General features: G+C 41.6%; 1 protein-coding gene across 2 annotated transcripts in view; it reads right to left on the bottom strand.

Annotated features, from left to right (window-relative positions):
• The window catches only part of LOC121569769 (carnitine O-palmitoyltransferase 1, liver isoform-like), a 42,978-nt gene extending 31,485 nt beyond the window's left edge, over positions 1-11,493 (bottom strand). For both annotated transcript variants that reach the window (XM_045221313.1, XM_045221314.1), the window contains exons 1-5: positions 11,358-11,493; positions 7,125-7,267; positions 3,601-3,740; positions 1,942-2,116; positions 1,071-1,172 (exon numbers count right to left, since the gene is read on the bottom strand). In XM_045221313.1, coding sequence (XP_045077248.1) covers positions 1,071-1,172; positions 1,942-2,116; positions 3,601-3,740; positions 7,125-7,265 — 558 coding nt within the window. In that variant the 5' untranslated portion in view covers positions 7,266-7,267; positions 11,358-11,493. The remainder of the gene's footprint in view (positions 1-1,070; positions 1,173-1,941; positions 2,117-3,600; positions 3,741-7,124; positions 7,268-11,357) is intronic.
• Positions 11,494-12,147: the final 654 nt, after the last annotated feature.

Below are 12,147 nucleotides of genomic sequence, written 5' to 3'. Positions count from 1 at the left end.
GGACTGGAAGAGTAGTCAGGATCGAGGCAAAGATGAACGGAGCAAAGTACAGAGAGATCCTTGATGAAAACCTGCTCCAGAGCACTCAGGACCTCAGACTCAGGTGAACGTTCACCTTTCAACAGGACAACAACCCTAAGCACACAGCCAAGACAACGCAGGAGTGGCTTCGGGACAAGTCTCTGAATGTCCTTGAGTGGCCCAGCCAGAACCCGGACTTGAACCCGATTTAATATCTCTGTAGAGACCTGAAAATAGCTGTGCAGCGACGCTCCCCATCCAACCTGACAGAGCTTGAGTGGATCTGCAGAGAAGAATGGGAGAACCTCCCCAAATACAGGTGTGCCAAGCTTGTAGCGTCATACCCAAGAAGACTCTATGCTGTAATTGCTGCCAAAGGTGCTTCAGCAAAGTACTGAGTAAAGGGTCTGAATAGTTATGTAAATGTGATATTTCCGTTTTTTTTATATACAGTTGAAGTCAGAAGTTTACATACACTTAGGTTGGAGTCATTAAAACTCGTTTTTCAACCACTCCACAAAGTTCTTGTTAACAAACTATAGTTTTGGCAAGTCAGTTAGGACATCTACTTTGTGCATGACACAAGTATTTTTCCAACAATTGTTTACAGACAGATTATTTCACTTATAATTCACTGTATCACAATTCCAGTGGGTCAGAAGTTTACATACAGTAAATTCACTGTGCCTTTAAACTGCTTGGAAAATTCCAGAAAATGATGTCATGGCTTTAGAAGCTTGCCATAACAAAGGGGTTGAATACTTATTGTCTCAAGACATTTCAGCTTTTCATTTTTAATTAATTTCTTTAAAAATATATATACATACGAAAATTCCCCTTTGACATTATGGGGTATTGTGTGTAGATCAGTGAAACAAAATCTCACTGTAATCCATTTTAAATTCAGGCTGTAACACAACAAAAATTGGATAAAGTCAAGGGGTGTGAATACTTTCTGTAGGTACTGTCTCTCCGCCACTATGGTGAACTGGACACTTAGGTTGGTTGTGCATTTGGGGGAAGCTGATCCTGGATATGTGCACACTCACCCTCTCCAGTGTGTCTTTGATGGGTGGGACGGGCAGGCAAGGTAGAGAGGTCTGATAGCTGTACAGGAGAGGCTTCCTGCCAGACAGCAGACGCACCAGGGTCTGAGAGAGGGGAGAGAGAGAGAACATAGTAGATTAATTTAAGACTACAATCACAGTACAACCAAATATTTTTTATAACTAAACGAAGATAGACCACAGCCTGTCGTTTCCAATGGGAACAAATAAGTAATTGTGGGCAGAACAAGCAAGGAGGTGGGCAAAGCCAAGCACCAGCTAGCGAAATCCTATTGGCGTGTTCTAGCATGCATCTGCATATTTCCATTAGAGAACGCCTACTCTGTGAAGTGTGTGGGTGCAATAACTCAATTCGCCTTTGCACTCCTTCTAAACAACGCGATTTTAAAAAAACGTTTGCAACGGGTAAAGTCTACAAAACTTTGTCCACTCTGTTCATAACAGATTCTAGTTTTGGGAACAAAAAAACTGTATTGAGATCAAATGTTTCATCGATGAGAAAATGTGCAGAATGTCGGCCAAAATCCACCTTCTCCCACTGCCGGCCAGTGGGCTTCCTCTCTCTACCATATTTGGTAGTGAGTGGAAACGCAAAGTGGATGCTTCACATTTATACATCCAGTGAAATATTTGTGTCATTGTTCTATCTGTGGTACAACTGCAGCTACCTCTTCTGTTAATGCATTTGCCACTGCATGTACTATTGACACAAATACCACTACCAGCAATTACAATACCACTATTAATCCATCCATCCATATACTACAGAAAAACGAACAACAGTGCTGGAGTGAGAAGTACAAAGAGTGTTTCCTCATTAACGTTTCCACAGTCTCTGGCATAGCATACATACCACCCAGACTTTGGTGGTGGTGGAGATGCGTCCGTGCTGCTCGAACATCCAGCGGTGGTAGGAGAGCAGCAGCTTGAGACAGAACCTCAGGGTCAGGATGAGAGATAGCCACAGCAGGGTACTGAACACAAGCACTGATAGCATGGTCTGGCCCTGTACACTCAGAGACAGACTACTGGTGGTGGGGGGCGGGGAGAGAGAATACATCAAATTAATTCATTACACTAGTAGACTGGTTGTCAGTATGGCTGTAGGTCTGTGAGAGACTAAGAAAACATTCACTGGATAAAAGAAAAATAAGTAATATGGTCAAATGTAGAAGATTAGAGCCCTGTACTGGCAGGAATCTTCAGAACGAGCCCTACCCATGTCAGCCGGTTATTGTCATGAAAAAGACTGCCAGTGTCACGGTAATTGACTGCAATTAACATAATCACATTTAGCATCTCCAGGCCTCCATGCATACAAGCTGCATACAAGCCACTGATGCACACCTTTGGAACATCTACCTTTAAAAAAAGTCTAATAAATCAATTTAATATACCCCATCACAATAAATCCATTATTTATTTTAGTCAGGTCTAAAGAAACATTAGGATATTAAGAAAATGTATTTCAGAAGAACAGAATATGCATTGGCCTACTGTATGTTATCTGGCTATGCTCCATGCCAATATAAATCCCATGCCATTATTTTATATTATGTGATTTTATAGTAATAAGAATATAATTGAACAGCTGAATAAAATAGAAGATATATTTTTCCCATTCCGGAGCGAGTGTGCATATGAAGTGGATATGTTGAGTGTAAAAAGTGATCATTTGAAAAAGGTCCTATATGCTAGATTTAGAGTTGTTTGGAAACTTTAGTTATGAATGATACAAACCTTAGAATGTCTTAGAAATCAAAAGATATGGGCTGCATGATGCGACTACAGGCTATTGATGATTTGAGAAAGTCGCTAAAAAAGCTTGAGCTGTTCCTTGCCTCAGGCTGTACAGCGTTTCTCTCATAAAGTGATCATATTTTCACCCATCAGACTATTCTCAATTGAATCTTGTCTTTACTAATATATCAAATGTTTCTATTTAGAATGGCCCATTATTAAAATGGCAGGAACAGGGGCAGGGGGAAAAAATACTTCACACACGCTTTACATTTACTCAATGAATGTTATCATGGGCGGAGAAAGGGAGGAGTGCGCAGGAATGTGAGTATACATAAATGGTAAAGTGAGTCAGCCATGACTATAGTCAGCTAAGCCCAGGATGTAGCTTTAATAAGAGGATAGGTCATGTGTAGTATAACACCCATTATAAACTGGGTGGTTCGAGTCCTGAATGCTGATTGTCTGAAAGCCGTGGTATATCAGAACTTATTCCACGGGTATGACAAAACATGTATTTTTACTGTACTAATTATGTTGGTAACCAGTTTATAATAGCAATAAGGCAATGCCTAAGAACAGCCCTTAGCCGTGGTATATTATCTGTATTCAGTCAGTCAACGTGTATAGCATCTACTACACAAAGTAACCATCTCCCCTCCCTCCCTCCCTCCCCACTTGCCTCTCTCTTCCTCCCTAGGACAGTGTGTGTAGTAGATGCTCATGTGTAGTTACCTCACAGGGAGAGGTAGTGAGTGATGTAGCTAGTTACCTGACAGGCAGGTGCTCCTGGATTTTGGCAATGAGGCCCATGGAGGGGTCAGAGCGCGTGTACATGGTGGCCAGGATTGCTATGACAACAAACAGCCAGGAGGAAGGGCTGGCAGGGTACACCCCTTTGATCACCCTGTTCTGTCACCACAGAAGAAGAGCACAGTATGAATATACTGTACATAGAATATTAAATGGTAGGACTGGTAGAAAATATACAGGTAAAGGTCAGTGGACTGGTAGAAAATATACAGGTAAAGGTCAGTGTACAGGATACTTAAAGACCAGTAGAAAAACATATAGTGTCAGTATATAGGATTAATTGGATATTGTTACCTGAGGAAGAGTAAAGAAAGTAGTAAATATGCTTAAGGGTGAAATAGCGAAGAACCCATAGAGATGGTGATATACTGTATATTGATATGAATATACTGTACATATACCTAGATAGATAGGTGTAGAGGAAGATGTGGTACATACTGTACATAGAGAACCCTTAATCTCAACATCACCCAATTCAAACTCTTAAACATGCCTGGGGCAAGTTCAGCAGGAGTTTGAAGAAGGAACTGCTGCACAAAAAAGTAAACAATCCAACGTTGGAATTGAAACAAAAACTTTAAGAACGGGTGCGGCTTTGCTTCAAGTCAACATCCCATAACAATGTTTGAGCGTGCACAAGGGACACCATAGAAATCAGGTTGGGCGGTGTGTCGGCTTGAACACTAGTTCAATACTTTAACGTACATGTAGGCCTAGCCATTATTGAGCCTTCTTTCCTTGTAAATATCCTTTGATGTCTGTTGTTGTTGTTTTAAATGTGGTTTTGTCTGTATGTAATGATTGCTGCAAAATGAATTGCCTCAGAGGACATTAAAGTTTTCTAAACTAGTTGAGCACTACAGCATAGACAACATGAGGGAAGTGACATTGCATGAAAAAAGCCATGCGACACAAGCTCACAAAACAGCAGGAACACTTATCTGCACAGCTGTATCATGAGCAGAGCAAAATAAGTAATGTGCTAACAAAAAGGTCTTTGTTGACATATTTTAAACATCAGTGCAGCTCGTTTCCCTCTGCATCAGGCTCTGTAGCACCTACATATTGCATTTCACAGAACATGAGCACACATGCATACATTCGCTCATACATAGACACACACTCATGTTCTCATATACAGTGCATTCGGAAGGTATTCAGACCCTTTGACTTTTTCCATATTTTGTTATGTTACAGCCTTATTCTAAAATGGATTAAATAAAACAATTTCCTCATCAACCTACACACAATACCCCATAATGACAAAGCAAAAAACAGGTTTTTATTTTTTGCAAATGTATTTAAAATAAAAAACAGATACCTTATTTACATAAGTATTGAGACCCTTTGCTATGAGACTCGAAATTGAGCTCAAGTGCATCCTGTTTCCATTGATCATCCTTGAGATGTTTCTACAACTTGATTGGAGTCCACCTGTGGTAAATTCAATTGATTGGACATGATTTGGAAAGGCACACACCTGTCTATATAAGGTCCCACAGTTGACAATGCATGTCAGTAAAAACCAAGCCATGAGGTTGAAGGAATTATCCGTAGAGCTCAGAGACAGGATTATGTTGAGGCACAGATCTAGGAAAGGGTACCAACAAATCTCTGCAACATTGAAGGTCCCCAAGAACACAGTGGCCTCCATCATTCTTACATTTAAGAAGTTTGGAACCACCAAATCAGGCCTTTATGGTAGAGTGGACAGACGGAAGCCACACCTCAGTAAAAAAGGTACATGACTGTCTACTTGGAGTTTGCCAAAAGGCACCTAAAGACTATCAGACCATGAGAAACAAGATTCTCTGGTCTGATGAAACCAAGAAACCAAGATTGAATGCCAAGCGTCACGTCAGGAGGAAACCTGGCACCCGCTCTATGGTGAAGCATGGTGGTGGCAGCATCATGCTGTGGGGATGTTTTTCAGTAGCAGGGACTGGAAGAGTAGTCAGGATCGAGGGAAAGATGGACGGCGCAAAGTACAGAGAGATCCTTGATGAAAACCTGCTCCAGAGCGCTCAGGACCTCAGACTGGGGCGAAGGTTCACCTTCCAACAGGACAAAGATCCTAAGCACATAGCCAAGACAACGCAGGAGTGGCTTCGGAGCAAGTCTCTGAATATCCTTGAGGGCCCAGCCAGAGCCCAGACTTGAACCCGATCGAACAGCTCTGGAGAGACCTGAAAATAGCTGTGCAGCGACGCTCCCCATCCAACCTGACAGAGCTTGAGAGGATCTGCAGAGAAGAATGGGAGAACCTCCCTAAATACAGGTGTGCCAAGCTTGTAGTGTCAAACCCAAGAAGACTTGAGGCTGTAATCGCTGCCAAAGGTGCTTCAACAAAGTACTGAGTAAAGGGTCTGAATACTTAAGTAAATGTGATATCAGTTTTTTATTTTGAATATAATCTATAATTATAATTCCCTTCTCAGAGCTGCCAATTGCCGTGCTCCGAAGCATCACTCACATGGCTCTCTCAGATATCTCAATTCTTATTAGCCAATGCCTGTCACGTGATCGGATCCTTCTCACAGGCATCTTAGATCCGAAGTGGAGACAGACACATCTGGGACGCAACTGCGCGTGTCCTTCTTATCGAGTTCCGAGGCGCATATTGAAGATGTTAGAAGAACTGTCCACATTTACTTTTTGTCAGCCAACAAGATGAGTAGGCCTAACGAAGAGCAAACACACTAGCCTATGTCAATCTACTATCCCCCATAGTACAACATTTTACCTATTCTATTGGTCAACTTGTCCTTCTGTGCGAGAAAGAAATGTGATTATGCATGTAATGCTTTAATATAAAGGTGCATTTTTAAGGTGAAAATGATCTTCCCCAAACTTGAAACTCACGCGCCACCTACATTTACCAGTTAGGCTCTACACTGGTTGTAAAGCAGATTAATGTGCTTCATTTTAAGAAGTTATTTGGCCACTTTAGTTGCGATACAAACCTTATCAAAACATATAGGCCTATGGGCTAGGCTACATGAGGTGTGCGACTATGATTTGAAAAAGTAACACAAAAAAAAGCATGTGATGTTTCTTGCCTTACTGCACACGCTGGGCATTATTCACAAGTGATAATTGTCACCTATCAGACTATTCTTAATTTAATCTAAATACTAAATAATATATATGTGTGAAATTAGTTTTGATTTAGAATGAACCATTATTATGCACCTGTCTCTGCACAGGGGCAGGGGGAAAATACATGTCATCTATGCACTTAAAAAGCAAATGGAGGACGCTTTTTCCGTGGTTCATTTTCATGCCAACCAGGCAGGCTATAATCCTGTTGTACAGTGGCTGTAGGTAATAATGCAAGAAACGTTCTGAGCAAATAATGTAAGAAATAACACACACAAAAAGAATGCAAAGTTGTCTCTGAGCTAAAAATAGGGTGACCATGTCTTTCGGCACCATCTTGTTATCACCCACAACCACCCTCACCCCCCATTGGTCCTTCCTTACCCTCATGCGGCTGATCCTCTTCTTCCAGGAGCGCAGGCCAGAGAGGTAGATTTGGGACAGGGCCTGATAGGAAAGGCGCAGGTCGATCCCCTCTGGGGTGATGGTGAACTGGAACGCTACTGCCTGGTGGGCCTCCGCCATCGCTACGGAAACAGGACCAGAGTTACATACAATAATCTGCTCTATTTAGTCACTTTCACATATTTCACTCTACTGGTGGTCTAGAGTCACAGACTAGTCACACATGCCACCGCCTGGTGGGCGTCTGCCATCGCTATGGAAACAGGATCAGAGTCACATACAATCATCTATTAAACAGGAAATCACAGTTACAACTACAGTACCATCACTATAGAAACAGGACCACGCAGTTGCATAAAATATTCTACTGATGGTCTTCCTCAGGGCTCTCCAACCCTGTTCCTGGAGATCTACTGTCCTCTAGGTTTTCACTCCAACACTAATCTAGTGCAGCTGATTCTAATAAATTAGCTGGTTGATAAACTGAATCAGGTTAATTACAACTGTGGTTGGAGCGAAAACCTACAGGAGAGTAGCTTTCCAGGAACAGGGTTGGAGAGCCCTGGCCGACCATAGGCAATGTTTTCAGAAAGCAGGATTCCCCATTATAGTCAATGGGAGTATGGCGGTCTTCATGGATATAAAAATTATATAAATCTGAACACAATCATGGTACCAATACTTCCTTCTATTTTACAAGAAGTATATCCTTGAACCGATTACTTTTTTTTTTATAATCGCACACAGAAGAAGTTATAACGTTAATTTGCAGCCTGCAGTACCCTGTCGGCCTTCAATTTGAGATACTCAATGAGAGGGGGCCGCACTGAGCTAGCTTGCAACGTCACTTCCTAGAGTAGCTCAAACTGCACGAGACATGGGGTATGTATGTTGGAACAAGCAATGCATATTTCTCCCTTCACTCTGATGGTTTTTGCATCCCTCTCTTTCTCTTCCCATCTGTCTCTTTCACAACCAGAGAGAAAGAGACAGTAAGAAGCGCGAGAGAAAGAAAGAGACAGTAAGAAGCGTGAGAGAAAGAAAGAGACAGTAAGAAGCGCGAGAGAAAGTAAGAAGAGCTGTCACGTCTACTCCCGCTCCGGCGCTCGAGGTCGCCAGTTGACTGTTCATTGCGCACACCTGCGTGGTATTATGACTCATCTGCACTCAATCACCTTCTTGATTACCTCCCCTTATGTCACTCCCTTACATTCCTTCCCTAGGTGTTATTGAGTCTGTTCCTGTGTTTCATGTGTTTGTTTTGTTCCATGTTTTATTTAATTATTCAATTCACTCCCTGTACTTGCTTCCCGACTCCCAGCGTACACGTTACGAGAGCGAGAGAGACAGTGAGATTGAGAGGAATGAGGGAGTGGGTGCTTGAACTAGGTGACACTGTAAATTACAAAGAATCCATGCACACACACCAAAATGTGGAGGTGTGCACACACTGATGAAATACACAAAGAATGTGCATGTGACACTCACACACAGAGAATAACAACAATTGAGGTATTGAGAGAATGAAGGAGAGGATTGTTGTTTAGCGTAACAATCTTCCATGCTCAGGGGAAGGCAGCTGGCATGCCTCCCGCTCCTCTCCTCTCTGCAAGTGAAAGACTACATGCCTGCTCTGCATCCACGAAGCCTGAACAGGTTCAAACATTGAATTCTATAGTCTGCCAACAAACAAGATGAGTTACTGAGTTATGAATCTACATTCTCAAAGTCATTGGGAGTTGTTTCAGAGAACACTGGTTCAATACTGTGTGTATAGCCCCCCCAGCTATAGCTCTCTAGGTGGGGTCTTGGAAGCTTTACATTGTAAACCACACTGAATAAAACTATGGAAATACAACTATAAAAGTAGGCTACTTTTCCTGGCAAGGTGGTGAAACAAGTTTCATGTTTACAAAATAACCTTTGTACCCAGTAACATGCAAACAGGTGTCTTGAAAATGATCTACTATGTGGTAAATCAGGTTTGGCGTGATCATTGGGAGAAAATAAAGAACTCGCTCCGGGAGTTAACTTGCACGTGAATGGGATGTTACAAATACTCTATTCACAATGCGCAGACTCCAAAACTGCGGGAACATGTGGTGTGCGTGCATAGTTGTCTATACTGCATGTTAATTGATAATAAATTAAATCAATTGACTAATTAACTGTGTGTGTAGGTATGTATTATACAGAATATAAAGGATAGGCCTACTTTTTCCACCCATCTCTGATTGCAGTGACATGGAATGTGCACGAAATTCAAGTGAAGGGAAGATGTATTTTAACATTTAGGGCTAAACAGTTGCCCTTCCACTTCCTACCTTTTTTTCAATCAAATTGTATTTATAAAGCATCTGCAGATGTCACAAAGTGCTATACAGAAACCCAGCCTAAAACCCCAAACAGGTTCTGAGGGTTGGCCAGTCCCATTCTGGCTGTGCCAGGTGGAGATTATAAAAGTACATGGCCATTAAGGCCAGATTTTTCTCCAAGATGTTCAAACGTTCATAGATGACCAGCAGGGTCAAATAATAATCACAGTGGTTGTAGAGGTTGCAACAGGTCAGCACATCAGGAGTAAATGTCACTTGGCTTTTCATAGCCGGGCATTTAGAGGTTCAAATAGCAGGTGCGGTAGAGAGAGAGAGTTGAAAACAGCAGGTCTGGGACAAGGTAGCACGTCCGGTGAACAGGTCAGGGTTCCATAGCCGCAGGCAGAAGTGTGGAAACTGGAGTAGCAGCACGACCAGGTGGACTGAGGACAGCAAGGAGTCATCAGGCCAGGTAGTCCTGAGGCATGGTCCTAGGGCTTAGGTCCTCAGGGATGGGAGGGAGAGAAATGTGTGTAGGCCTATCAGCAAACACCTTTCAGTTATGTTATGACTTTTCTATATGAAAACTACAGGCCTACTTAGGCCCTAGCCTACTTGTAGCCAATAGTCTAATCTTATGCAACATTCCTACAAACTAGGGAATTATTATACGTTTTAGCCAAAAAAACTACTTGTTGCAAGCAGTGGTGGAAAAAGTACCCAACTGTCATACTTGACTAAAAGTAAAAATACCTTAATAGAAAATGACTCAAGTAAAAGTGAAAGTCACCCAGTAAAATATTACTTGAGTAAAAGTCTAAAAGTATTTGGTTTTAAATATACTTAAGTATCAAAAGTAAATGTAATTGTTAAAATATACTTAAGTAGCCTATCAAAAGTAATAGTATAAATAATTTCAAATTCCTTATATTAAGTCAGATGGCACGAATTAAAATTATATATATAGAATTTTTTTTTTTTTTTTTCTCCTTTACCGATAGCCAGGGGCACACTCCAGCACAATTTACAAACAAAGCATGTGTTTAGTGAGTCCCCCAGATCAGTGGCAGTAGGGATGACCAGGGATGTTCTCTTGATAAGTGCGTTAAATTGGACCATTTTCCTGTCCTGCTAAACACTCAAAATGTAACGAGTACTTCTGGGTGTCAGGGGAAATGTATGAAGTAAAAAGTACATTATTTTCTTCAGGAATGTAGTGGAGTAAAAGTATTAAAACATATAAATAGTAAAGTACAGATACACAAAAAAAACGAAAGTAGTACTTTAAACTATTTTTACTTAAGTAGCCTACTTTACACCACTGGTTGCAAGGTGTTGCCAGTTATTGAAGGGGCAACAGCAATGAATCGTTATCGGCTTTCATAGTTGCCATTAGCGACAGGTTGTCATGTCCATCTCAATTTCCTCCAAGAAGCATAAAAAATACGTTTTCTTAATTGATTACAGGCATAATGTGTATGATTATGATTATATTATAGACCCCACTTAGACAAATGAAAAATAGGCCTATAACAAATTAATTAAAAGTACTGTTTTTAACGACTCTATAATTCTTTCACCTGGCTGTTAGAGGTCCAAAAGCACGCGACACTCATGAAGCACTGACAAAGTAGCCTACTGTTCCATTGGAATATAATATTTTATTTAATTACTGTATCGTATATTCGTCAGAAACGGTTATGTTCCGCGTCCCTCGAACGAATGGTGGGTTCATTCAATATCGCACATCCATCGCTCGCTACAAACAAAAGCCAACACATGCACAGTTGCGGGCGCATCAATGAAATGTGCATATGGGAGAACATGTATCCAAGTAGACTGAAAACCCACGCCCAAGGAAAACCACAACGAATAGCCAAACAGTTGCTAGAAATACCTGTATTAGTCTTGAAATGTCTTGCCGGAAAAGCACACCAAAGAAGGAGTTATTCAAACACCGAATCTCTCTCTTTCATCCAACGACTCCTCTCACTCCCAGTGAAAACTGACTGGAGTAGATGGGCAGCTGCGGCAGAGAGCCACGTACATGCAGTGTTGCCAACTCCTCTTCTTCTTCAGTGGGGTTCATCGGCGGTTGGCATCCAACATTATCGTGCATTACCGCCACCTATCGTACTGGAATGTGGGCCAGAGACAGGGAGAAACTAAATCCTACCTGCCAACCCCGTTTCTCTTAAAAAAGATAGCAAAATATTTGAAACTATATCTAATGACGTTCTGCTCAAAATAATCTTTAAACTAATTTCCTGTATCCCCTTCTCCCTCATACTAAATCGCATCCTCTCTCTTTCCCTCTGATACTGCCCACACTGTAGCAATACATGCTCCACAGTCTCTACTTCCTGACAATAATCACACTTTCCTGATGGATGCTTTCCTATCACGTTTAATGTCTTATTCAACTGGCTGTGTCCCACCCTTAATCTTGTAAAAATAGCCTCCTCTCTTCTGTCCCTTCCTGCCGTTCCCCCCTCCCCGACTTTCCTCTGTACCTGAAATAAATGCCTTCCCTTATTATTTATATTCCACTGCTCCTGCCATCTCTGCACCATCACTGTATATATATCAGTCTTTTTGCCTCTGCCTTGCTCATTGACACTTCAACATCAACATCCCCACTACTAAGTGCTTGTTTAGCCTGTTCATCTACAGCCTCGTTCCCCTCC

The sequence above is a fragment of the Coregonus clupeaformis genome, chromosome 7 (genome assembly GCF_020615455.1).
Source record: "Coregonus clupeaformis isolate EN_2021a chromosome 7, ASM2061545v1, whole genome shotgun sequence".
NCBI lineage: Eukaryota > Metazoa > Chordata > Actinopteri > Salmoniformes > Salmonidae > Coregonus > Coregonus clupeaformis.
The sequence above is the reverse complement of the archived record's forward strand: the minus strand, read 5'-3'. Positions and strand labels throughout refer to the sequence as shown.